The sequence below is a fragment of the Notamacropus eugenii genome, chromosome 2 (assembly GCF_028372415.1).
Source record: "Notamacropus eugenii isolate mMacEug1 chromosome 2, mMacEug1.pri_v2, whole genome shotgun sequence".
NCBI classification, from domain to species: Eukaryota; Metazoa; Chordata; class Mammalia; order Diprotodontia; family Macropodidae; genus Notamacropus; species Notamacropus eugenii.
Window position 1 is genome coordinate 292,962,276 of NC_092873.1, and position 26,807 is coordinate 292,989,082.

The following is a 26,807-nucleotide window of genomic DNA, read 5'->3' on the forward strand; positions in this document are numbered from 1 at the left end:
AAAAAACAGTTACTAGCACCTTGGATACTTAGATACCTTCAAGAAGATCTGTGTCTGTAAATATTAGGAAATGATGAAGGCCTGGATCCAGATAGACCCTCAAGTCTAATTAGAAACAATGCTCAAATCTCCACCAGGATGGCTTTATGCTTTCCTTTGTGTAAAGGAAGGGTCAAAAGGCCTAATGACTCATTGTGTGAACCTGATGGGTTACTTTACCTTTCTGAGCAACAAGGTCCCTCATGAACAAACTGGGGGAGTGTGCAATGCCTGCCTCAGGTACTTGGTGCAAGGAAACAGCTTTGAGGCATGAAAGAGAGGGGGTCAAGAACCGGGGTTCCAGGCCTGGCTTGGCCACTCACTGGACATGTGATCCAGTCAACCCCTCTCCCGGGCCTTTCTCATCTATGACATGAGGTGGCTGGAGAGACAATGATGATCCTTCCAGCACTAAGATTTCATGACCTCAAAATGCCAAACACTTTAATTACTTCTACCTCTCCTACTATCATGAATGAAGTTTCTCAGCACCAATGCAGAGATGTGAAGTCATCTACAGAAGAGAAAAATGACCTAAAAACCACTCAAGAATCCTGGTTCCTGGATTCTACCTTCCCTTTCCTGTAATATTATTCAAACTTGAGGAATGTGAAAACAAATAACAAATCTGGATCATTATTTTTGCCTCTTTACAAAGGCAGCAGGAATCTATCAAGATTTTATGCCCACAATTGTCCCAATCACAGTTTTTAATACAGAAATAAAGCTGTTCAGGGCCTCTGCCTTGGCCTGGCTTTGCTTCACTGAGAGGTGCACTTGTGATTGCTCAGGATCTAATAGCAGTTCTGTTAAGAAGAGGCAGCCTGCACCATCCTGGGCACTAAGGAAGGCCTTCCACGGCTGGACACCGGCCTTGCTCAGGGCAATGGTCTGGATGTTCACCATTTGCAGAGCTGTCTGGATAGTGTCAGGATGAGCTACTCCTTGCCAGGGTAAAACTTCTTGGTGGGCCACTTCTAGGCTTAGCCAAGTTTTCTCAAACTGCTCAGCAGTGAGTTGGCCATTAGGGACCAGCAGAAAAGATCCAGAATCAGACAGAGGCTGCAGCTCCTCTTTATTCTCTGAAATGAATGAGCCTAAAATGAAAAGAAACAGAACCTTCTCTAATAGACATGTTTAATAATATAAGGTATGTGTTTAAATGCCCAAATCTCTAAAAGTATAAGGTACTTTTCGTTGTTGGAAACGTTTAATAATCAGTACTCTGCAGTACCCTGGCAGCTTCACATAAAGAACTTTCCTCAATTAGAAAAATAACAAAAGTTGTCCTATATTTTTTTTGGGAAAAAAGATAACATATCATGGTAGGGGTAAAAATACAGGTCCTAAGCCCCCCTCTAAAAATTTTTACCTGATGCAGAAAGGACTCCAGTGCCAGAAGGCTCAGGGCCGTGAGGCTCTGACACCTGAGGTGAAGAGATGGCTGCCCAGCATGCTTTGTTATACATTGGCACTAATGTGTTGAACTCGGAGACCCAGCTATTTACAGGTCTTTCTGCTTGGTCTTCCAGGAGCCCAAGAGAAGGGTCAGACTTCGGGCTACATAGGATTTGCTTCGCTTCATCAATGCCAGTTAAGAGAAGGCGATAGTAGAAGAGCCCTCGGTCCCTTACTGCCATATCCTTTTCCTCCTCTAAGACAGAAAAATCAAAGAAATGCAAATAACTTTAACATTCTCTTACCATCCTCATGCTATATACATTCCATTCTGATGTAAACATGAGAAAAGTAAAAAAGGCGGAGAAAAAACCAAAAGCAAGAAAGGGAAGAAGAGCCAAGAAGGCTGAACAATTAGTTTCTTCTCAGAGTCCAGACATATTTTGCCAATAAGCCAAAGTCACAGAGATTATCACTGTTGGTTCAGTGCAGGTGCTGTTCCTCCCAAGAGACCCACCTATGCAGTAATATAGCAGACGTCCCAGCATGTCCTGGCACTCAGCAGGCCGGGAGAGAAAGAGGCGTAGCAGTGCTGTCAATAACTCCATCTTAACTGCTGGAAATGTCTCTGCCTTTACATTTTCCACAAAGTCCTCCAACACATATGGAGCATTCGGGATTGTTTCCCCATGTACTCCAAGGAGCCAGATCAGTGCCTGCTTTCCCTAGGGAGTCAAGGAAGTAAGAAGAGGCCTGTAAAGTGCAGGACATAAAAGGACAGATGATTGTCAGCTTTGCCTCTCCCTGCTTAGGGGAATGTATAACCTTCTAGCTTGGTTATTGCTGCTGATTCTCTCCACTACAGCCTGCGGTAAAGGAGGCAGATATGCCAACAAAGAAATGATTAAGTAAGGGAGCACTACCAATGCTCCCAGAGCCTGGGTCTATTTGGCAGGATGGTCTCCTAAACTCTGAGGCTAGTGTGTCTAATTTTTCTAATGTTTCAAATAACTGCCAAATGAACTTTACTAACAACAACAACTACAATAGCTAATGCTTATATAGTGCCTTAAGGTTTGCAAAGTATTTTACATATGTCACATTTAATCTTCTCAACAACCGGGAAGGTAGGCACTATTATTATTCTATTTTACAGATAAGGAAACTGAGGCTGCCAAAGGTGTCATTTGCTCAGGATGAAACAGACAGTATCTGAGGAAGAATTCAAGCTCCTGTCTTCCTGACTCCACATGCTGTATCCTATCCACTATACCACATAGTTCCCTCATTAAATTACCTTACTAAAAATACTTCCAAAGTTTCGAGGAAGACAGTGGAATTCTCAAGAACACATGGCCCCCAAACTGCTCAAGAGCACAATTATAGCAAGTTATTTGTGATTCAAACATATAAATTAATTCTAAAAGATCTCATTCCAGACCCTAGTTGGAAAGGTGCTGCAATATCACCAGCTCAGGGAGCATCGTCTCAAGCATCCCACCCTCCTCAGAGAATATTAAGGCAGTTGAGATTGTACCTCACTATCCTGGATGTTCTCCTCACAGCCAGGTAGGGCCTGACACACAGCCTCAGTGCACTGAGGACAAAGCCAAACCAGGTTTCGGAAAGTTTGTATCACCGCTACAGCAAAACATAAAACAAGGAACACCACAAAAGTTTTAAGTCTTGCATGTAAAAAAAGCAAACCAGAGTCAGGCATTCATTCACATCAAAGCTCTCGGACTTAAAAAATTAAAAAAAAGAAAAATACTTTTTCCTGGGATTGTCTGGGAAGCACCTGCTAGGCAAACATTTCCCCATATGAGTCTTTTTACCATTAGGTCAGAGAAGACAGATTTCTTCTTTAGACCACAATATTACTAATTCTAATCCAGTGGCAAAGCAGAAGAAACAATAGCTTCCATTATAACTTTTCATTTTGGTCATGGTTGCAGGAAGGAATGACAGCTAATGGCTACCATTTACACAGCATTTTGATGTTTGCAAAATGCTTTATATGTTACCTCATTTTATTTCATTTACAGATATTATCTCATTTGAAGAAGATGACTGGTATGAAATTCAAACAATAGCACAAGATCAAGCATGGCCATCTACAGCAAATTCATATCAGAGGCCTGTGCTAAGACTTCTTTGATATTTTAAGAGACATAAAGAACTCAAAATTTTGAGACACAGCTCCACATATCTCTAATATAATGCCTAATGGAAACACAGAGAGCAAAATAGAGAACCCTTGAGCAATTTTATGAAACCATCACTGGTCTAAAAATCATAGTTTAAATTATGACTTAAAAAAAAATAAACAGGAGAGCAATATTCTCATCTAAATGGGAGTAACAGCTAAGAAAAAAAAGGCTGCACAGTGTGGCCTCCATTTGAGAAACACTAAGATTCTGGGCTTGGCTCCTCCCCTGCCTGCCGCTGCTACGATAGCTTCTGAGCTGGGCTCCTGGATCCACAGCCACACCTGAATGAATCTGTGCAGTGTCTGGATGGAGTGTTTATGAAATACTTGTTGAGGGATGAAAGAAGAATGAATGAAGAATGAAAGAAGCTTCTGTGCATGGAATACAGGGTGGGCAGAGAAAGGGTGGGAACAGGCTGAAGATTTCCCAACACTAATCAGGATCAAAAGGCCTATGTTCTACAGGTTCTGGATGCAGAATCTCCACAAAGGCACACCTTTTTTTAGGGAAGTTAAAACTGCACTGCTGGCAAAGAATGTAGTTAGAAAGCAATTACCTGAGGTGATGTGCTCCTGCCTGAGCACCAGCAGCTCTGTTAGGATCTGAACACACTGATCTGTGTAGGTCCTGGCAATGCCACCTAGCAAGGAAGGGAGGGCAAAAGCAGTTATAAAATAAGAAATAATTACCAAGTACAACTGAGTGACCAAGAATCTGAACACTGGACAACCTTCTTTAAGCCAAAAACCAAGTGGGCTAGAGTCGTAGCCTCTAGTAAAGTTGGCTGTAAGGTGAACTTTGCTTAAAAAAAGTACTACAATTCTCATTGACTCCCACTATAACCTCGGGGATTCTTGAGGGCAAAAATTTCTCATTAAAAAAATGAACTGCAAACTTTAGCCAAAAAAATCATTTTAAGGTGGCAGCTTGGAGGCATTCTGGATGTCACAAATCAGCAGAGCTTAGAAATGCAGCTATTAATAGTACTCTAGCAATTTCCTGACTCTAGGTCCAACTCTCTACCATTATCAATCTCTCCTTTCCCCTCCAAAAAACCAAAAGATTTTTTTCCCCTATGTCAAAGGATCTCCCTAATGCTATGCCTAAAACTTTAAAATTTTAGCTTCTCTCCTTTTTGTCCAGGTATTTACAATAGTTCAACAGGAGCAATAGTTCAACTAGAACAACAGTGCTAGGTACTTCAGAGGTGTCACCATTTAGCACAAGGTACTACTGCCTTAAAATTCTAGGGAGTTTGGTATAGCAGGAAATAATATAAGATGAGGGGTCAGGAGAACTCATATCTAGTCCCACCTTGTTTATTTAGGCAAATCCCTAAATTTTCTGTACCTCAGGTACTCCATTTAGAAAATGGGAATTATAATACCTATTCTGCCTGTCTTTTAGGGATTTTTGAGAATATGAATATAGTAATTTGAAAAGTATACAACTTTATTCAAATGCAAGATACTATAAACTCTAAATGCTTTATCTTGAGTTCATTTAAAATGAGGAATATTTAAAATCCCCTATCCTCAGGGATATGGTGAGTTTAGTCCTGAACAGACTCTACCTTGCTAATATGGTATCAACAATTGTATGTCATTTGTCTAGTTCTTTACTGAAAGCCTTGTTACTTCTGAAGTTTGCCCTTGAGCCTCTGATGTTCCTCTGGTCATAGCTTTCTAGATGGCCCATCTGGCCCTAGAAGAGGGAGAAGCAGCAGACACTTTACCTATGGCAAAGATGGCAGCCTGCGCTAGGTCAGCTGACACATCAGTGCAGTAATCCCGGAGCTCATCTAGCACCTGCTGGACATTCTCATCATTCACCAGCTCACAAAGAACTTCTACTTTCTGTAGTTTGATGTAGTGTGGCTCTGAGTAGGAGCAGAAGAACTTTTTGTAGTGGCTACTGAAGTGGCCAGGCAGACTACGTAGGATCCGTCGCACATGACAGAGAGCAGCAAAACAGAGCTCACGGCTCTCTGAGGAACAGGCAGTCAGCAATGGCCCCTTGACTCTAACAAGCACATCTGTCTGTACGTGGGGGAATTCTTTTGCCAAAACAAGAAAAAGTTTGGTAGTTGCCATCACCACAGCTGGGCTGCTGCTCTGAAGAGAACTGTCCAACAAATTGAGGATGGCAAAGAGTTCCTCCTCACTTCGGGGCTGGTAGCGTAACAGGAAGCCCAGCACCTCAGCCTGGCCCCACTGGTCCAGGTCTGGCATTCTGCCCCAGAGAGAAAACAAAGTTACTGTTTTGTCAGGAGAAGCACAATTCCTTCTCTGCAGCCATGTCTTGTCAGCTGCTCAAATCAGGGAAGAACATTTAAAATAAGTTCTGATGGAAGAACATAGAGCTTTAAACAAGCTTATACAATATAGTATCCCTCTTACACAAGGCCATAGGCTCTTCCTCAAAAGAGATGCTATCCTATATAAACCTTAACACTTATGCAGAATTACCTTTAAAACCATAAGCAACTGCATAATGCTTACCAGTCTAGGATCAAGGGCTTAATCTTTGGCCTTGGATTCAGATTCTCCACATGTTAAGTTAGAACAAGTAACTTAACCAAGAAGTATATGTGGGAGGGGGGAACTCAGCAGTATAATGACTCTAAAACAAGATGGGCCCTAACATTTCAGAGAGTGTGCTCCTGCTAAATACTCTGTATGTGGGCAGAAAAGCTCAAAGAAAAGAACCGTTTTTTGTTCAGTGAATTGTGGGTTGATAACTATGGTCCTCTTCATTCCTCCAGGAAAAACTGTTCAAGAACTCTCAATACAGCACAACTACCCAAAGGAATTTCCCAACTCAACATACAAACCGATTTAAGAGGTGGTGGGCAATGGGTTTATTGATAACAACGCCTCCCTCATGCTTCAAGATCTCCTCTAGAGCTCTCAGGCAATTCACCACTACAATGGGATCCTGGTCTCGAAGGAGACTGTACAATTCATTCACCAGGGTGCCATCTACAATTAAACACACAAGAGCAAAAATCTTCAGTCAAAGGAATGGTAATAGATCTGGGCACACCCAACAGAATACCTCAGTTACAAGAATGGAAGTGGCAATCACAAAACGTAAAGCAACAAATCCTGATCTCCATGTCAGTCTAAGTAGATAATGCTAAGGATCTCACTTGGGCTTCAAATACATGATGGTTCTAACCTCATAAAACACCAAGACCTGTATACTAATTGGAGGCTCCAGTGCACAGAAGTAAATCAATAGTTCATCGTATTTCATAAGGAAAGTTTTCAATATTTCTTTCTAGTGAAAACATAACTTATTACTATCCTAAAGACTATGGATCCTCAGTAAATTACTCACAATGATGGGATGCACAGCCACTTACCCACTTCAGAGTCTCCGTGGAGATTATACATCTTTGCACAGCCAAGAACTGCCACCCTCCTGACATAGGAAGCTTTATCCCGAAGGCCATTCAAAATAGGTTGTTGGATATACTCTTGTACACCAGGCATCCTATGCAAAATACTGTGAAGTCAGCCAGGCTTTGAAGAGCTAATCCTGACTTGATTCGGTACCTATAACACTTGGGTCATGGAAGCTTGAGGAAACACTTTCCAATGCAAAACCTGGTAAGTCCACCTAATCAGAAAATAAAGATTTCTTTCTAATTCTGAATGGTATCATTATCTGATTTCTGCATGGAATTCTATGGGAGAAGCATCAAAAAGGTCATGTTTACAATTACTTAGTTTTCAACAAAAACAAAGGAATCAGACTTAAAGGATGAAAAAAGAAAACCTCACATTGATATAACTTGTACCACATGACTTTTCTAAGCCAAACCAGTGGTAGATGTGAGAGATAACAATATTTTCCCCAATGCAATAAGATCACGATTAAGTTGATCTTATTTCATACTCCTTCTTGATTTCCTAATCATACCAGCAGAAAACTAGAGCTAGGAGAAGGACTGTGATCAGGGAGAACACTTACCTAAGGCTGCACATGTTCCTGAGTGCCAATCCTCGGACCATGGGGTTAGGGTCTGAGCAGTCCTTGCATAACGTATTGATAGCCAGGAGAGCAAGGTCTGGTTTTAGGGGGGCATAGGTGCACATGTACAGATACACTAGCTTCTTCTGTACAATGTCCACAGTAGCACTGGCTTTCACCATTTCCATGAAGATGCTGGACATATCCACACCCTGAGTCATATGCCTAAAATCAAGATATCAATGAAAGAATAAAAAACAAAATTCCCAAAGTTACAACAGTAGGGATTTCAAAGTTTGTTTTCATGAGTGTATGCATTATTTTCCTAATTAGGTTCTTAAGAGGAAGTGACTGGGTTTTCAGTGTCTTTTGTAATCTCAAAAGAGTCTGCTCCATCACCTTTACTTACTTAAGGAGCAGGTCAGGAAGCGAATTCCTTTCTTCAGGATTAGAAAGATTGCTCAAATGGAGGTGGATATGCAGGGGGAAGTGAGAGGCGTGGGCAAGAGCAAGTGGGAGAAATAGCACAAGAAAGAAGACGGGTACCTAATAACCCTCTGGATGACATTCCGGTAACGAGGCCTATCCGCTTGAATATGGGGGTTACACAGAGCTTTCTTCAGTTCCTTCACTACATCCTCTGAGCCTAGGTACGGCATTTCTCCAGGCTAGGCTGTGCTGAGGGAGAAACCTGCAGCAGAAAGAAAATATCTTTAGGTGACAGGACCTAAGTAAGCTGGGGGACGCAGCCCTCGATTTCCCTAAGGGCCCGGGCACCCTGGTTATCAGACTGCTAATGCTAACATCAATTATAAATCATAAGTCAGGGCTATGAGAGGCCTTGGAAATGATTCAGCCCAGCCCTCTCCACTGGCACAAAGAAGGCGCTGGACAAATGCTTTCTGAAAGAACTACTTATTTTACAGATGAGAAAACTGCAGCGAGGTATCACTGAAAACGGGTTGGGGTTGAAAGCTGGGATTTAATTCCTAGCGCTGCCACCTTTGTGGAGTGGGCCTCAGTTTCCTCATCTGTAAAACAAGCAGTTCATTCATCCAACAAGCATTTACCACGAGCCTCCTCAGTGCCAGGTGCGGAGGATAAGGGACGGAAAGGACACTGCCCCTGCCTTCAAGGAAAGAAGAAAAATGCACCTATATACATACACATACACACACGTACATGATTATATATGACGCTAGACATAAAATACAGACAAAACAATTCCCCTCCGGGGCCCTGGGCAGGGCACTTGAGCTGACCCCTGAGCTGACCGGCTTCCCAAGCTCCTGCTTCGGGAGGACTCGGCCGAGGCCTCCTCCCCCACCACGAGCAAGTGCCAACCTCCTTATTTTACAGGTGAAGAAACTGAGGCCCAGAGGAGAGGCGCCACTTGCCTAGAGTCCCTAGGCCAGGAAAGGGCAGCAAGGCCAGACCTCCCACCAGGGTCCTCCCTCCACTAACGCCCCCTTCCCCCCAGTAGGCTCCCACCTTCGCCCACGACTTCCCCGTCACCAGAGTCCCCGCCCTCTCCGGCCTGAAGCTGCCTAGCGCCCCGCGTCCGGATGTTTCCGCCCTCCCTCCGGAAGTCCCGCCTCCTTTCCTTCAACAGACCACGGAATCGCTGCTGCACCTGCCAGTCCATCGGAGCGCACCTCCTCCCCCTCCCCCCGCCTTTCCCCCGCATCGGACTTTCGCCGCCCACTGCACAGCCGAAGCCCCGGGAACTCTCAGACTCTCCCAGCCGCCGGATCCAGCAGGGGCGGATCTTAGAGATCCAAGATCGACTAGTACGGTCTATGTTCCCGTAGTGCCCCGCCCTGCCGCGCCGTGCCGCGGGCGTGGTGGGGGAGGGGCGTGGGATGCCCCCCTGGAGTTTCCGCTCCCGCCCCCTGCCCGTGACGTGCGGCCACCCCACCCCCAAGGCATGGGGTCCGGTCCCGCGCTCTTCCCACAATGAATGGGACCGTGATCCCGCACACGCCCATCGCCGTGGACTTGTGGAACCTGCGCCGGGCTGGCTCCGCACGCCTCTTCTTCCTGACCCACTTGCACGCCGACCACACGCAGGGCCTGTCCAGCACCTGGGCGCGGCCCCTCTACTGCTCCCCGCTCTCGGCGCGCCTCGTGCACAGCCGTCTGCAGGTAGAAACCGAGGCGGGGGCGGGGGAAGGCGAGGCCCCGTGCGCCGGGGGCTTACCCTCCTGCGGCGGGAAACCGTCGGTGGTCGTCCTCCTCAGACCTGTGTGCCAGGTGTGGGCCTACTGTGTGCCGGCCCTGCCCTCCGCGCCGGGGTACGAAAAGAGGCCCCACATATCCCCTACCGCTGCACGCCCTGGGCTCCGCTGCGCCACCCAGCGGTCACCTTGTGTGGCGGCATCTCTGCGTTTGAATTAAATCGGGACGCCGCCAGCCGCGTCCGTGTGCCGGGCGCAGGGTTGACCGCTGCGGACGCCGAAGGAGGCGAAAATGGCCCCTTCCCTTAAGAAGCTCACAGTCCAGGGGGGAAGAAAGCATGGAGATAAATGGGGATCTAGCCATACACGCACCTAATACGTGTATCCCTGGCTATATGGCATAAATTGAAGGTAGTCTCAAAGGGAAGGCGGGTTAGGAAAGACTTTTTGCAGCAGGTGGGATTGTAGCTGAGCCTTACGGGGAACAATTAGGAGTCCCCGCTGTGGTGAAGTTTGAGAAAAGTGCTTGGTAAAATTGTGCGTAAATAAGAGCTATGATCTTAGGACCCAAGATCCTCAACAGGGGGATTGAAGGCTAACTGCAGGGAATTTTGGAGTTTTTTCAGCGTCCTGAGCCTTTAACTAAAATGCATTTTAAATGGGAAGGGCAGATTGTTTCAGAATTTGCAAAGAAATTCCGATTGGATGCTACTTACAAATTGGCTTGGCTATCCTCGTTGAACAATAATAGCCCTTGAACTTGGAGAAGTATTGCTAAAGGAGAGTGATTCCTGATTCCTCAATCAAATGCTTTTCCTCTCCTTTCTCAGGTGTCCAAGAAATGGATCCAGGCCCTGGAGGTTGGTGAGAGCCATGTGCTACCTTTAGATGAGATTGGACAAGAGACCATGACTGTGACCCTGATTGATGCCAACCACTGCCCAGGCTCTGTCATGTTTCTTTTTGAAGGATATTTTGGGACAATCCTATATACAGGTAGGCCTCCCGTAAGGACTCTTTCTCTTTCCCTGATGGCCGAGTTTGGACAGAGAGAATAACCACAGGATCCTCAAGTTCCTAGACTGTTGGCTCTGTCACTCAGACTGGCCAACACCTGTCTTGACACCTTTATTTCTTTCTCTTTAGAGGTTCCAGGACATACCAACATTAAAGATAGAATAAGTGATAGGAAAAAACTTCACAAGACAGATTTGACAGATTTCCCCCAGTGTCAGGGCACTAGCCCAGATTTCTGAAGAGACATGAGCCACTAAGGATCCCTCCCCTGCTAGTGAACAAACACTGGAACAAATAAATATCCATTTTCCTGTGAGGGAGTTAGAGCTGGGACAGTGGATGGAGAAGGATGCTGGGATAGTGGATGGAGAAGGATGCTTGTCATGATACTTTTTTGTCTCAAATGTTCTCACTCCCGCATACTGTCCTTCAAGGAGACTTCCGTTATACACCATCCATGCTGCAGGAACCTGCCCTAAGACTTGGGAAACAGATCCATACCCTTTACCTGGACAATACCAACTGTGACCCTGCCCTGGTCCTCCCCTCCCGCCAGGAGGCCACCCATCAGATTGCTGAGCTTATCCGCCTGCACCCACACCATGATGTCAAAATCGGTGAGTGATTCCCCTTCTTATTTCTACCTTTGGCCAAATAGCTGAGATTCTTTAAAGTTTTGATTTAACTCAGCTACATGTCAATCCTACCACACAGGTACAGTTATCTTGATCATCCATATTCCACACTGGAACAAATTTTTGTTTTAGTTTCTTTCTGAGAGTCTTACTTCCCCTGCTTACTCAACTTTTTAGTGGGTGTCATCTTTTGTTTATGCTTTTTCCTAGAACAGCCTCTAGGGTAGCGAGAACTGGCAGAGAAGGAGGTTTGAGATTGCTTTTGAAATTTAGCCTCAGCTACTACTAAAAGTCTTTTAAACAAAAGCGCTTAGCTGCTTTTTTTTCTTGACGTCCTTTCCTGTTGCTGCTCTGAGACTTCATATTTAGAGAATTCTTCTTTGTGGAGCACAGAAAGAAGTTGAACTGGAAGTAAGATGGGAAAGTTGGACAGATTTCTGATGCCTCTTGAGCCAAGTGTCCAGTGTGTGGCTGGTTCCACTGTTTTGTTTGCAGCATCTCAAATGCACACTTAGCAAAACTTAAGTGTAAACATGCAATGTGAGAGTGTTGGGGGTGCTGTTCTAACATGACAAGGGAGGCCAAGAAGCAGTTCCTCAGGAGCCTGCTGGACTTCATTCTCGTTTATGATCCAAACCCTGACAAGCAGGTTTGGCACATGCTTTGTTGAGGGCTAAGTGAGAGAGTCTGAGTGCAAAAATACAAGCCCATCTTTTAGAGAAACAGCAACATTGATGGTGAGTCAGAAGCAGCATCTCAAGCAAAACTTCATCTGTTGCCTCTAGAATAAAATATCAGCTCTCATTTAGCTTGTCACTTTGAGCCCCCTGTACCCTGGCTGCCACCTACCTTTCCAGGTAGGTCTCATACTACTCCCCATCAGACTTTCCATGTTCTTCACACACTGGAACTAGGTAGCCAAAAGAGTGCTGACTCTGCAGGCAGCAAACCTTAATCCACATATCGGATTTTATTACTACCTGTGTGACCTTGGGCAAGGCACTCATGGTCTCTGGGCCTCAGTTTCTTCACCTGTCAAATGAGGTTGGCCTCTATGGCCTCTGAGGTCCCCACTACGTCTAGGTAATGCTATGACCTACCATTTCTAAGCCTTCATATAGGTTGTGCCTCAGACCTGGAATGTATTACTTTCCTTGTATGCAAATATTTGAATCCCTGGCTTCTCTGAGATTGATTCAGTGATGTCCTATGGGACGCCTTTCCTGATCCCCACCCCTGGTTTTTAGTGTTTGTTTTCCCCTCCGGTTATCTTGTATTTATTTATCTGATTGTGCTGTCTCTCCCAGAAGAATGTCAGCTCCTTCAGGGCAGGAACAATTTCTTTTTTTGGCTTTTTATTGTGCTTTGCACATGGTAGGCACTTAACAGACATTTACTATATTGAACATCTTTCTTATATTAAGGGCAGCATATATATCATACCCACAAAAATGTTCCTAAGCCAAGCATCCATGACTTGACCTTTAGTTGCTTTAAAGTTATCTCTGCCACTATTCTGCAAGTCAAGAAATCTTTTTTGGGTTCTTCTCATGTAATAGGCATCATGTTAAGAAGTAGGGAGTCAGGAAAAGGTAAAAATACCCTCGCCTCCAAGGAGCTTACACTTTAGTGTGGGAAACAATATAAAAATCACCAGGTGTACATAAGATATATGCAGAATAGATAGAAGATGATCCCAGTGGGGGGCACTAGCAGCTAGGGAGACCAGAAAGACCTTGTGCAGAGGGTGGGATCTGAGCTGAGTTTTGAAGGAAGCCAGGGAAACTCAGGCAGAGGTGATGAGAGAGGACAGGCATAGCAGGCAGGGAGCTCAGCCAGGGCAAAAGTGTGAAGAAGGGAGATGGAGTCTTGTGCAATTGAGTGAGTGAAGAGGATGAACATGCAAGAAGACTGGAAAGGTAGGAAGAAGTCAGGTTATGAAGATCTTTAGATGCTAAAAATAAGAGTTCATATTTGATCCTGGAACAATAAGAAACCACCAGAGTTTATTAAGTAGGGGAAGGTGAATGGTCAGTATCTCCAGTTCAGAAAAGTCACTTGGACAGCTGAATAGAGGAGGATTTAGAATGGGGAGAGACAGAGGTCCAAGTGAGGGGTGATGAGGGCCCTTACCAGGGTGTTTGTTCCATGTGCCAGTGAAGGAAAGGGGACGTACATATGGGAGATGTTGTAAATGTAGAAAGGACAAGATCTGCATAGCAACAGTCTGAATATGTGGGCAGCTACAAATGAGAAGGAGGTTGGAAGCTTGGGTAACTAGGGGGAGGGTGGTGTCTTTGACAGTAGAAGGGAAGATCAGAGGAAGGGAGGGCTTGGGGCAAAGGGAATGTGTTTTATTTTGGACATGTTGAGCTTGAGTTGCCTGTAGAACATCCATTTTGAGATATCCAGAGGGCAGTTGGTGACATGGGACTAGAGCGTAGGTGAAAAGTTAGAACTAGATATATATAGGTCTTAGAATTGTCTGCATAAAGGTAATTCTTGGACCCTTGGGAGCTGATGAGATTACCAAGGAAGGTGGGGTAAAGCCAAAGGAAAAAAAGACCCAGGATGCAGCATCTGGGGGATACCTACAGTTATCGGGCCTGACATTGATGAAGATCCAGTAAAGGAGACTGAGGAGGAGCAGTCTGATAGGAGAACCAGGAGAGACTGGTGTCAGGAAAACCTGGAGAGGAAAGAATATCAAGGGGGATGAGGAGATCAAGTGTCAAAGGCTTCCAAGAGACCAAAAAGGATGAGAGGATTTAGAAAAGGCCATTCACGTCTATTACAAACTATCAGTTACAGAATGGTTATGGTATATGAATGCAATGGAATATTGTGCTGTAAGAAGTGATGAGGGATAAGGTTTCAGAGAAACGTGGGAAGAATTGTATCTGCTAATGCAGTGATATGAACTGAACCAGATGAACATTTTGTATAGCAGCAGTATTGTAAAGGTAATCAACTTTGAAAGATTTAGTAACTGATCAACACAATGACCAATCACAATTCCACAGGACTTATGATGAAACATGCTGCCCACCTCCAGATAAACATGAACTCAGAGTGCACACTGAAGCCTATTTCCTTCTCTTTCTTTTCTTTTTGTTTTGGACATGGCTACTATGGAAATTTGTTTTGCATAACTGTACTAATTTGTAATGGGTTTTGTTTTTCTTGCTTTCTCAATGGATGGAACTGAATAGAACTGAAATAAAACAATTGAATTAAAATAAAAAATTTTTAAAAGATAAAAATGCCATTGGATTTGGCAATTAAGTATTGGTAACCTCGGAACGAGCGGCTTCAGTGGAATGATGAGGTCAGAAGCAAGATGGCACTGGGTTTATAACTAAGTGACAGGGGGAAAAGTGGAGGCACCCAGTGTAGGCAGCCTTCTCCAAGACTTTTGTCTTTGAAGGGGAAGAGAAGTAGTGGATGACAGCCAGCAGGATGGCAGGACCAAGTGAAGGATTTTAAGGGGGGACATGGACACATTTGCAGGCAGCTGGGAAGAAGCCAGTACTTAAGCAGAGATTGCAAGTAAGAAAGAGAAAGGGGAGAGAAGGGACAGCGTGCTGGAGAATGCAAGTTGAAAGGGGCTCAGGGTGTGTGTAGAGGGATTGGCCTTGGCAAAGAGAAGGACCACCTCTTCATTAGGGACTAGAGTGAAGGAAGAGATGATAGAGGAAGGTGTCAGTGATGTGAGATAAGTGAGGAGAGGAAAAAAGGAGCTCATGGTCAAAGGTCTCTCTCTCTCTCTCTCTCTCTCTCTCTCTCTCTCTCTCTCTCTCTCTCTCTCTCTCTCTCTCGGTCGAGCATGAATCAAGATTCACAACTGGGAAGGTAAAAGGAGCTGGTGCCCTGGGAAGTCCAGGAAGGAGGGAGAAGGAGGTTTGGAGCAACTTCTGTGGAGAGTGGAATATCAGACTGATTAAAGAGGAGTAGAGAGAAGGTCCAAATGAGATTAGAGAACAAATTTGTAGTGGATCCAGTCTGCACAGTTTGATCATTTCCTCCAGCTTCGCTAAGTAGCACACGAATAGGAACAAAGGAGGTGGGTGTTAGAATAGTCCAGGACTGGAGCTTGGCATGGGTGATAGGATGCTTAGAGGAAGGAAAGGTAGAGTGGTGCTGTTAGAGGGACGATCTAGAAAGGGCAGTGTAGGGGCGGGGAGCAAGGAGTATTGTGAGTGAAGACTTCAGGAAGTATTTGGTGTAGACTTACTATCACATTCCCTATAGTTGTTTCCTTTTTTCACTTTATTCAAATCTTCAACCCTAATGCTATCTTTCTCAGGCTCAGCAGATGATTGCTTGCAAATGAACTGATAAGGCCTAGGCCGTCTAACATTAATTCTCTTTTTTTCACCCTAGAACTTTTTTGTATCTTTAAGAAGCCTCTCTTTCCTCCTGGGTAGGGATAACCCATTTTCCTATGTTCTTGATCCAGTGAGACCACTGCCTTCCAGTCACCAAGACACATAACCTTGGAGTCATTCTGGATTCATCCTTCTCACTTAGCCTGCATATGCAATCAGTTAATAATTCTTATCCTTCTACCTCAGTGATCTCTCTTAAATCTGACCCTTCCTTGTCACTCTACTCCCACTGCTCTTTTCAGCTAGACCAGCTGTCATCAAAGTGTGGACTGGGCTCCCTCAGGGATCATGGCAAAACTCCAGGAGATGTGTGATGAGCCAGTGAGGGGGATAGGAAGATAGTCAAATACCAACCTGTCTACAGTGGCCATGTTGGGACTTGTCTCTGCCACAGCTACATCTTTCCTGTTTTCCATTATCATCATATTTTCCTCCACTTATACCACCCCACCAGGGTTGGGCAAACTCCAAACCTACCCATTTTTGAACTGCCACTAGCCTCTGAGGGTAGTTGTTACCTGATTTGGACCCAAGCACCAACAGCAGCAGCTGGACAAGAGAGTTATTCCCTCCCAGAATACCTAATCCTTTCCCCTATGTCATCTTGTAGCTTTAGCAGGGTAGTGACTAGTGAGTGAGAGCTCTCCTTCCCCCACTTAACTCTCATTGATCATTTTGGGTAGGACTAAGTAAGCTACATCTGTTGAGAAGGCATAAATGGGGCATGGTTAGCATTGCATTTGTCATTATATTATCCTTCCCATCAAACCCACCTCTCTCCCAAATTCTTATATTTCTATTGAGGATTCTATTCTCCCAGGTTCATCCTCTACTTGGTGCTGCACTGTTCTTAACATGTTCACTTACCTCATGGATTCACACACTTGCCAGATCTTATTTCTGTCTCCACAGCATCTCTCCTCTTTGCCTCTCTCCTCTCCTTGTTCACACCTCATTACCTCTTGCCGGGACCAATGTAATATCCTCTTAATTGGTCTGCCTTCAGTCTCTCCTCCCAAAGGGCAGGTCTGATCATGTTACCCTCCTACCCAATGTCTGATGGCTCCCACATGGCCCCAACATCAAACATAGACTCCTTGGTATGACATGTAATGCTCTTCCCAACCTGACCCCATCCAGTTTTACCAGCCTTGGGACAGAGTACTCCTCCTTCCTCCTCTCAGTGGTTCAGCCAAATTGGCTTTCTTGCTGTTCTCACACTTCTACAAAAACACAACTAGAATATCCAAAGCCAGGGAAGTTAAGGAATGATTCCATCCATTAAGCAAAACCACATAAAAAAGGAGTGAATCTGTATTGAAAATGTTCTGTTGAAAAGACAATTCACTTTTCTTGAAGTTACTCAATATAATATAATCAATCAATATAATCAAAACTGAGTTCATTATCTTTCCCCCTCTTTGTAATTTCCCAGTTACTGTCAAGGGTCCCTCCATCCCCCCCAGTCCCTCGAGCTCACAATCTCGGTGTCACCATCTTTGACTCCTCACTCTTTCATACCTCAATATCCCATCTGTTTTCAAAGTCAGTTGATTTTAACTTTGTAATATCTCATGTATATGCATGCCTCCTTCTTTCCTCTACCCTAGTGTAGGCCCTTATCACCTTAAGCTTGGGCTATTGCATTGGTCTCGCTGTCTGGAATCTCTCTTCCCATTCCATTCTGTTCTCCACTAAGCTGTCAGTGTGACTGTCCAAAAACACAGATCTGACCATGTCACTTCCTCTACTCAGTAAACTCTATGGACCCCCTGACACTTCCAGGATTAAATATAAAATTCTCTGTTTGGCCTTCGTGGCCTTTCATGACCTGCCTCTTCCCCCAACCTTTCTAGTCTTAACACACTACCACATGTTCTCTGATCTGGTTATCCCCCAGCTCCCTTGCTGTTTCTAAACACTCCAGCTCCTGACCAGGCATTTTTGCTGCCTCTTGCGCATCCTTGGAATGCTCTCCCTCCTTATCTCTGCCTCCTTGCTGCCTTTAAATCCCAGCTAAATGCCCGCCTTCCACGGAAAACTTTCCTGGACCTCCTTAATGTTAATGCATCCCTCTGTTGATTATTTCCAATTAATCCTGTATCATGTTTATACATAGTGGTTTTCATGTTGTGTCTTCCATTAGAAGGTGAGATCCTTGAGAGCAGGGGCTGTCTTTTGTTTTTCTTTATAGCCACCCCAGGACTTACTACTTAGTGCCTGGAACCAGCAAGTACTTAGTGTTTATTGACTAACTGACTGACTGAATTGTGTCTGGTGAGTATTTACATGTAGAAACACGTTCTGCTGAAAAGATGTTGTGTCCTGTAATCTGATTGTTGCATTGTATAGTTTTCAACTGAAAAAGTTCACCTGCTTGGCTAGCTATATTGCTTGAATTAACTGAATAATCAATTACTAACAAATTTATTTACAAGTCCATTATATTCCCCAAGACATAGAAGTTTGGTGTTTTTTTTTTTAAATAACAAAGCATTGCTCTCACTAAAGTGTTTCTGCATCATTTAAAAATAGTTTTTCATCCAACTCATCCTTTTACAATTTCTCTTTGTTTAGTTTCATAATGTATACAGTATGTTATGGTACAATAGTATATGTAAGCTCTCATCGATGATCTTATCAGTTTAAGAGTTACTCCACTGATTCCAATTGTACAACAGCTTTGATTGCTTGCCCCGGTGGTTCCTGGGACATGCTGGAGGTCTTCCTTGTTTCTCTGGGTGATAGTAGAGCCCTCTGCCAACCTTTGCTTCTGCCACATGATCAGCCCACCTCCTCTCTGTCACACAATCTCCTGACAACGTTCTTTACTCTTGTTCTTCTTTGGTGCTCCTTGAACATCTCATCTGTTACCAAGTCCTGTTGTTCTGCCTCAGAAACATCCCACCCTTTGGTTCTCTTCTGGTTCCACTGTCACCACATACATGAGTATAAGTCCCCAGTAGGGCTGGCCAAGTGTGTTACAAGGGCCTCCAACGTGCCTCTAGCTTCATTCAAACACAGTCGTGTCATTCCTCCCCAAGATGTCTCACAAGGTTTCAGCGATCAAAATTGATGTTCCTTTGGGCAGAGCTCACATGTAAGGGCTAGGAACTGCACTAAGCATTGAGTATGCAGATACAAAAAGCAACAGGCTCTCCCTCAAGAAATTTAAATTCTAATTGGGGTAGATTATATATAGTAATGATCTGGGAGGGAAGGAGGAAGGAAGGAAGGAAAGAAGGAAGGAAAAGAGGGAGAAAGAAAGGAAAGGAAGGAGAGGGAAAGAGGGAGTGAGGAAGAAAGAAAGGGAGGAAGGAAGGCTATATAGTGTACCTGCTACATGCCAGGCACTGTGTTAAGTGCTTTACTATTATTCTCTTATTTAATCCCCACAACTCTGAGAGGTAGATGCTGTTATTTTCCCCATTTTACAGATGAAGAAGCCAAGGCAGATGGAGGTTCAGTGAATTGCCCAGAATCACTCAGCTAGGAAATATCTGAAAGCCAATTTGAACTGACTCCAGACCCAGCACTCTATGCACTGAGCCTTCCGCTGCTTCTGACGAGGATTGCTTTGGTCTGGGAAGTCACAAAGTGAATGGAGTCATAGGGAAATTGATTGACACGTATTTTCCAGGAAAAGTGGTGTTTGTTTGATTACTGTTCCTAGAGTGATAGGTAGAAAACAGTGAGAAGCACTGCATGCAGTGGGCCTGAGGGCCTGCTGCTCTGCCTGTGGGTGCCCACCTATGCTGAAGCCTTGCCCAGAGGAGCACAGGCCCCACCAGCTCCCAGTTGCTTCTCTGTCTGGCATTACAAGGCCTGTAGCCCAACTAGATTACTTCTGTGCCTGTTCTCTCCTTCAGTGCCTTTGCTTACATTCTTCCTTAAGCCAGAGGTGTCTTCCCTCTGTCTTGGACTATTTTCACCTATCTGTTAAAACCCACCTCAGATCACACCTCTTCGTGGAGTCCTCCCTAATCTCTTTGCCCCCCTCTACCCTATTAATACCTTTATCTCCAACGTCCTTCCTTCTTAGCCTTGGCTTCCACACCCACTCCTCTCCCCAGACTGCTTGGGCTGCTGGATTGCTTGAGCTCGTAAGTACTGAGCTGATATCCATGTGATGCTGCAGTAGGATGAAGGCTGATTGAATGATCAGACTAATATGGTGAACCCTTGGGTAGAGGGGCTCGCAGTTGCTTCCATGGGGTTAAATGTCTCACGTCAGAAATAGATCTGGAGCTGGAGGAAATGAAACTGTGCTGACTGGATCCATTACAGATTTGTTCTCTAATCTAATCTGGACCCTCCCTCTACTCCTGTTTAATCAGTTTGATATCTTCTCTCCACAGAGGCTGCTCCAAACCTCCTCCTCCCTCCTGGACCTCCCAAGGCACCAGTCTTTTCATTCTCACAGTTGTGGACCTTGATTCACGCTTGACCAGAGAGAGAGAGACCTTTTTTCATGAGCTCTTTTTTCCTCTCCCCATTTATCTGACATCACTGACACCTTCCCCCATCATCTCTTCCTTCATTTTCGTCCCTGATGAAGAGGTGGTCCTTCTCCTTGTCAAGGCCAGTCCCTCTACACACACCCCGATCGCCTGATCCCCTCCCAACTTGCCTTCTCCAGCACATTGTCCCTTCTCTCCTCCTCTCTCTTACTTGCAATCTCTCCTTAAGTACTGACTTCTTGGCTGCCTGCAAATGTGTCCATGTCTCCCATGGTTAAAAATCCTTCACTTGCTCCTACCATCCTGCTAGGATGGTCCTCCCCTTCAAAGACAAAAGTCTTGGAGAAGGCTGCCTACACTGGGTGTCTCCACTTTTTCCTGTCACTCAGTTCTAAACCCAGTGCCATCTTGCTTCTGACCTCATCATTCCACTGAAGCTGCTCTCTCAGATGTAACCAATGGACTTTTCTCAATCTCTCCCCCTTCTTGAGCACTCTTCAGCGTTTGACAGCATTATTCTCCTCTTCCTCCTTGATATTCTTTCTTCTCTGGGTTTTTCATGACCCGCCCTGGTTCTCTTTCAATCTGTGACCTCTCCTCCTAAATCTCCTTTGCTGAACCTTCATCCACTCAGTCAGACAGAAAAGCAAATTACCTGCTGAACTTGGAGTCAGGAAGTTGTGGGCTTAAATCCAGCCTCATATACTAGTTATGTGACCCTGGTCAAGTCTCTCAACCTCTCTCAGCCTCAGTTTCCTCATCTATAAAATGAAGATAATAATAACACCTCCCTTATAGGGTTGTGAGGAGCAAATGAGCTAAATTTGTTCAGTTCTTTATAAGCCTTAAAGCACTCTATAAATACTATTGTTGTTATTATTGTTTAGCTTATATTCCCCAGAGACTGTGTCTGGAGTCCTCTTCTTTTTTGGCTCTATTCTACCTAACTCGATGATTTCATTAGCTCCCATTGGTTCAGTTATTATCACTATATAGATGATGCCAAGGTCTAAACATTTAGTTCTAATTTCTCTCCTGTGCTTAAGTCCTGTATCACCAACTGGCCTTTGGATAGCTCAAAATGGATGTCCTATACAGAACTGAAACTCACCATGTCCAAAATAAAACATTCCCCTTTGTCCTAAGCCCTCCCCTCCTCCGGTCTTCCATCCTACTGTCAAAGGCACCCACCCTCCTCCCAGTCACTCAGGCCTCCTCATGACCTCCATGTCACCTGCAGCTCCCCACGTATCCAGCTTTGTCCTTTCTAGGTCCACAGCATCTCTCATATATGTCCCCTTTTCTCCATTCACAAGACCAGTGCCTTGTGGCACCCTCATCACTTCTCGTTTGGACTATTGAAATAGCCTCCTGTTTCAGGTCTCACCGGGTGCCAGTCCATCCAGTCTTCACCTGCTAAGGTGATTTGGCCAAAGCACATGTCTGACCATTTCAACCCTCCTCCTACTCCCGAACAGGCTCCATTGGCTGCTTGTGAAGACCAGGATGAAACAGGAAGTCCTCTGTTTGGCATTTTTGAACCTTCCTTTCTGCCCCCTTTGCTCCTGTCTCAGTCTTCTTACTCTTTATTCTCTTCCACACATTCTGTTATCCAGCTTCATTTACCTGCTACACTGGACACTCAAGTTTTCCATCTCTATGCTTTGCCCTGCTATCCCATATGTCTGGAATGCTTTTCCTCCTCATCTTGGCCTCTGAGTTTCCCTGGCTTCCTTCTAGACTCAGCTGAAATCTTACCTTCTGCACTGGGCCTTTTCTGGTCTCCCCAGCTCCCAGTGCCTTCCTCACTGGGAATACCTGCAATCTTCTCTGCATGTATCTTAGATACATTTAGTTATTTTCATATTGTTTCCCATACTAGAATATGAACTCCTTGTGGGCAAAGGTGGTTTTGTCTTTTTTGAATACCTAGTTCTTTGCATAGTGTCTGATGCATAGTAAATGTTTTAATAAATAATTCTTGACTTTTCCAGATGAATAAAAGCATTCCCAAGCAATACTGAAAGTCCAGTTGAGGTTAGATATGTAGAATGAACTTGTATTGGGCATAATTAACGTGATAGTTATGCCTTTCTTCATGAATGCCTAAGAAAAGAGAAAGTCAATTGGGCAGGTTTCCTAGGGCTGGTCATTGACAGAAAAGAACTCTGGAAGGTTAAGAAATTGAACTCTAGGCTGGTTTCAAAGTTTGGTTGACCGGGATCTAGGCTAACTTCCCCCGTAAGTGAAGCCAGAGGAGACCTGGTGGTCAGGGAGAAGGAGTTGAACTAGATTATGAAGATCAAGTTCATTAGGTTTGAAGGTGGTATGTTTGGTCACAGGTGTTCTCAAGCTACATCATCTGCCTTTTTTTATTTTTGCAAACATAAGGTCTGCCCTTAACTGACAAAGATTTTTTACCAGTGAGAATATTCCAAAGATTATACCACAGGACATGATGGTAGTGCCCAACACATTTTAAGTGATAGCCTGGTTGGGGTGATTCGCCTCCTGTAGTCATGATACATATTTAAGACCATTCTTAACCAACATCTTGCATTATTCTTTTCTCTATTTCCACTACCATAACTTAAGTGTAGGCTCTCTCTTTTTCTTACCCAGGATATTTTAGTGACTTTTTAATTAGTGTTCTTGCCTGAAGTCTTTGCCCTATGAACTGTCTCAGATACTGTGCTAGATTCAGACATTGCTCAGATCATGGCACTGCCCTGTCCAGAAACCTTCAGTGGATACTGTTACCTACCTCATTTAGTTCAGATTCTCTATGCCATCCAAGATCTGTCTGCAACCTGACTTGTTGCCCTTACACAAAACCTTCCACTGTTCCCCAGGTATGACCTGTGCTTTCATGCTGCTCCTGTCACCTAAGTTGCTTCTCCTCATCCCTAAATGTCCTCCTGGTCAAAGACCTTACTCATGGCCACCTCTTCCTTGAATTCTTCCTAGAACTTCCCACATGGAAGAACTTTCACCTTTCACCTCCACTCCTACCACTTTTGTTTGTACTTAATCCTGTCACAAGTGGCACTTTTTGCCTTTTATTTGTCTACATGCCATCTTGCCTGCTAAACTGTCAGTTCTTCAAGAGGACAAGGATGTACTCTTCTCTTGCTCTCATAACCTAGCAAGTTCTGTGTAAGTAATTATTGAATCTTAAATGGCAGGTGAATGTAAACCTCATGAACCCAGAGAGAATGTAGTATATCAGTCCTCAAGGGAATAGAGAAGAGCTCCGAACAGGATAGGGTTATCAAAGAAGTCTTGTTAGAAGGGATGGGTTTTGATGGTAGGAACAAAATGAGAGCAGAGAGAGCTGGGCCTTTAGCTGGTAAGCTTAGCTGTTGCCTCATCCTCAGCTTACTAGCAACTCAGGTTCTTCTGATGCTGTTGTGATTTCTTTTTGATCTTAGTGATCTATGACGCTTCATTCCCGCCCCCTCTCCCATTTTACCTTATCTTAGGTCTCTACAGCTTGGGCAAAGAGTCCCTCCTGGAGCAGCTGGCCCTGGAGTTCCAGACCTGGGTAGTGCTGAGTCCTCAACGGATGGAGGTGGTCCAGCTAATGGAGCTAGCAGATGTGTTCACTGTAGAGGAGGGGGCAGGCCGCATCCACGCTGTGAATTGTGCTGAGATTTGCTATAGTGCCATGCTGCAGTGGAATCATATTTATCCAACTATTGCCATCCTACCCACAAGCCGGAGAATCCGTGCCTCCCATCCTGGTATTCATGTGGTTCCTTATTCTGATCACTCCTCCTTCTCTGAGTTGTATGACTTTGTGGCTGCACTGAGGCCTTGCCAGATAGTGCCCATTGTCCAGGGAGGATCTTGTCAGGATTATTTTCAGGAAAGCCTGAGTCCCCAGCTACTCATTGAGCCCCAGGTGCCTCTGTCTGTACAACAATATATGGGGACCTTTTGGAACCCCCCCAAAAAATGGGACTGTGTTTGGCTACTGGAGAGAGGACCCAAGAGGCCGAAGACCCAGGGTGTTATCTTTGAGTCACCCGAGAGAGAATCTGATCTACCTCAAACTTTGAGAGATCCCAAGAGACCTAAGAGGGAGAACCTTTTCCCCCAGTGTAGGGATGGTCAGAAACAGCCCAGCCTGCCTGTTTCATGTGCCAAGGAACAGCTGCTTGTCCATCTAGAGGACTCTAACAGTGAGGATGAAGGGGATTGGCCAGTACCATTGTCATCAGACAAGGCAATGCTGACTGTGAAGGCTGCCTTCACAGAATTCTCAGGGAACCAGAAGCCTGCTGGTGAAGCAAACAACCCTAAAGAAGTGGGGGAGCAGAGAAACCCAGGACCTCAGCATGTTTGTGGGAGAGAAGATGGTGGGCCCAGAACTAGCAGCAGCAAAGCCTCGAAGGTACAGGCAGCTGAGCCCTGGATTCTGGCACTAAAATACCTCCTAACGCCTCTGAGCTTCTTCCAGATGGGATATTCCTCAAGGAACTTTGACCAGCAAGTGGAAAAATATCTGAGGAGTCTGGGTGGGGATACCCATTTGGAGCTCTCGTCACAGTATAGATGAGAAACAAAAATAGGCATTTGGTGTTTCCTTTTGTCTTTATGGCCTCTCACAGTATATGATGGCTGATGGAGTGAAGAGACCTGATCCTGGGCTGTATTTACCTGATCTACCTGGCCCCAGACTGCTATAGGCCTTGTAGAGCAGTAGTCTGGCTCACCAGGGTACCCAGAGAATTGGTCTGAGTCAAGAGATGCCATCTTCTTCCTGCTTGTGTCCCTCCACTGCTCCCCTCCCCTCATTCCCCTCATTCTGTTTTTGTACCATGAACATCATCAACCATATCCCCAAAGGATCAGTGTGATTGGGGGGGAAGAGGGGGGTGCCATATGAGGCACAATCACTTATATACTGTGACGTCAGCCAACTTCCCATCTTGGGACCTCTGGGAGGGAGCAGGAAAGAAGGGAGAGTCCAGGAACTGACTTGATGGGAATTCCACTCTTTCCTCCTCCTCTTCCTCATGGGATTTAGTCAGGCTTCTTGCTGACCTATATTTTTGAGTTCAGCCAGCTATAAGGCTGTAGTCCCCTACCTTAATTAGCACTTTCACTCAGCTAACCATTGAGATTGGGGGTGCAATGTAGAAATTTGCCTCCCTTTGGGGGCTGCCCCGTTCTGCTGAAGCCCCTGGCCATTTGGCAGGGAGAGAGTTGCAAGAGACCAAATGTCCTGCCAGATGTTCCTCCAGCTTGCATAGCTGGGATGTTTGCTGTCCCCCCCTGGCCTCTTGAGTTGAGCAAGGAGGCCAAGCACACAGCCTGTTTGTTTTAGTTTCCAAGGAAGAAACCATGGAGCCAGCTGACTGGATGTGAGGGGGGTATGCAGTTCTGCCCTGGCCTTCTGCTAACACCTTGACTGGATGCCAGACCAACCAGCTCACTGGGCAGAATAGACCAAACGGTGGAGGATAGTGCTATCACTGAACTGCAAAGCTGGGAAAGCTCAGTACATGGAAAAAAACTGCCATGGGGCCAGGGTTGGGGGGCGGGGGCAGTTGTAGCTCCTCTTCCATATAGGATAAAAGAAACTATCCTACTTCCCTAGAGGAAGATGTCATGAGTTTAGCTATACATAGGATTCATAATATTTATTATTTTTCTTCATTGCATAGAGCCTTTTTATACCAAGGGCTACAAAGATGGTCCTTATTCTGAAGTGCCCAGTCTAATTGTGAAGACTGGACACCGGAAAATAAGATAGCAACAAGTGCAAATGTATAGAATGAGAGTTAATTGTATAAACCCCAGAGGGAGGGGTAGGATGTTCTGCTAGATGAAATAAATAACTATTTCTGGAAGGCCCATGTGGACAGTGTTGTATGACTTCTCTAGGCACCCTAAGTTTCTGCACCATGGGATTCAAGGTGGCTGGAATGATAAGGATGTCCCTCCTATGTAGGGCTCAGGCAAGGAGGCTTATCTCCCTGGCACTAAGAAGGGTCTTATGGACTGCACTGTTGTGGTTGGTTTTTTTTTTTCTTCAGTATTTGGTCATCTTAAAAACATACATGCAAATGTTATTATTGGTGCATTTTATTTTTACCTTACAATCATTTCTGATTATTCTCCTGGCTCACAACAAGTCTTTCTTTGCAACAAAGGGGGAAAAAAGAGTTAAAAGACATTAACACAGTAGCTCTGTCTGGCAGTTATGCAAAATTGTGGACCATCATTTTCTTACCTCTCTGAAAAGAAGCAAATAGTACCACATCCATTCTTTCAAATCAGTATTGGTCATTACAGTTAGTCAGCATTTGGTTTCATTGATTGGATTTCATTTACTTAAAATGGCATCAGTTTTAGTGTTGATTCATGTGATGTCACACCATATCCTCCAGTAGGATCTCCAGGAAGAAAAGAAGAGTAAGAATGATGATTCCAGAAGGTTTAGGGGATTGCTTCATTGTTCTTTTGCAATGCCATAGTATGGGCTTCACAGAAACAT

The 26,807-nt window shown here is 44.8% G+C and overlaps 2 protein-coding genes across 5 annotated transcripts; one reads left to right on the top strand and one right to left on the bottom strand.

Annotated features, from left to right (window-relative positions):
• Positions 1-672: 672 nt before the first annotated feature.
• On the bottom strand, positions 673-9,916 carry AP4B1 (adaptor related protein complex 4 subunit beta 1). 2 transcript variants are annotated; one of them, XM_072644406.1, is made up of 11 exons: positions 9,826-9,916; positions 8,172-8,316; positions 7,626-7,850; positions 7,015-7,145; positions 6,481-6,628; positions 5,383-5,879; positions 4,204-4,287; positions 2,975-3,078; positions 1,955-2,162; positions 1,412-1,693; positions 673-1,136 (listed from the first exon to the last, which is right to left on the bottom strand). In XM_072644406.1, the coding sequence occupies exons 2-11, from the start codon at positions 8,282-8,284 to the stop codon at positions 712-714; spliced, it is 2,217 nt and encodes a 738-aa protein (XP_072500507.1). In that variant the 5' UTR covers positions 8,285-8,316; positions 9,826-9,916; the 3' UTR covers positions 673-711. The 2 variants fall into 2 exon arrangements, with proteins under 2 accessions (XP_072500507.1, XP_072500506.1); XM_072644405.1 differs by lacking the exon at positions 9,826-9,916 and adding an exon at positions 9,117-9,234.
• Positions 9,280-26,160, top strand: DCLRE1B (DNA cross-link repair 1B). 3 transcript variants are annotated; one of them, XM_072644407.1, is made up of 4 exons: positions 9,280-9,770; positions 10,633-10,798; positions 11,254-11,436; positions 23,785-26,160. In XM_072644407.1, the coding sequence occupies exons 1-4, from the start codon at positions 9,582-9,584 to the stop codon at positions 24,861-24,863; spliced, it is 1,617 nt and encodes a 538-aa protein (XP_072500508.1). In that variant the 5' UTR covers positions 9,280-9,581; the 3' UTR covers positions 24,864-26,160. The 3 variants fall into 3 exon arrangements, with proteins under 3 accessions (XP_072500508.1, XP_072500510.1, XP_072500509.1); XM_072644409.1 differs by lacking the exon at positions 9,280-9,770 and adding an exon at positions 9,829-9,919; XM_072644408.1 differs by lacking the exon at positions 9,280-9,770 and adding an exon at positions 10,023-10,213.
• The last annotated feature ends 647 nt before the right edge of the window (positions 26,161-26,807 follow it).

Bases quoted from the DNA above. Each gene is read 5' to 3' on its own strand.
- AP4B1 (XM_072644406.1), bottom strand. From the start codon at position 8,284: ATGCCGTACCTAGGCTCAGAGGATGTAGTGAAGGAACTGAAGAAAGCT. The intron at 7,146-7,625 runs GTAAGTGTTCTC...TATTTTGCATAG, and splicing joins AGGAACATGTGCAGCCTTAG to GATGCCTGGTGTACAAGAGT. The intron at 4,288-5,382 runs GTAAAGTGTCTG...CTTCCTTGCTAG, and splicing joins GGCTGCCATCTTTGCCATAG to GTGGCATTGCCAGGACCTAC.
- DCLRE1B (XM_072644407.1), top strand. From the start codon at position 9,582: ATGAATGGGACCGTGATCCCGCACACGCCCATCGCCGTGGACTTGTGG. The intron at 9,771-10,632 runs GTAGAAACCGAG...CTCCTTTCTCAG, and splicing joins TCGTGCACAGCCGTCTGCAG to GTGTCCAAGAAATGGATCCA. The intron at 10,799-11,253 runs GTAGGCCTCCCG...CTGTCCTTCAAG, and splicing joins TGGGACAATCCTATATACAG to GAGACTTCCGTTATACACCA.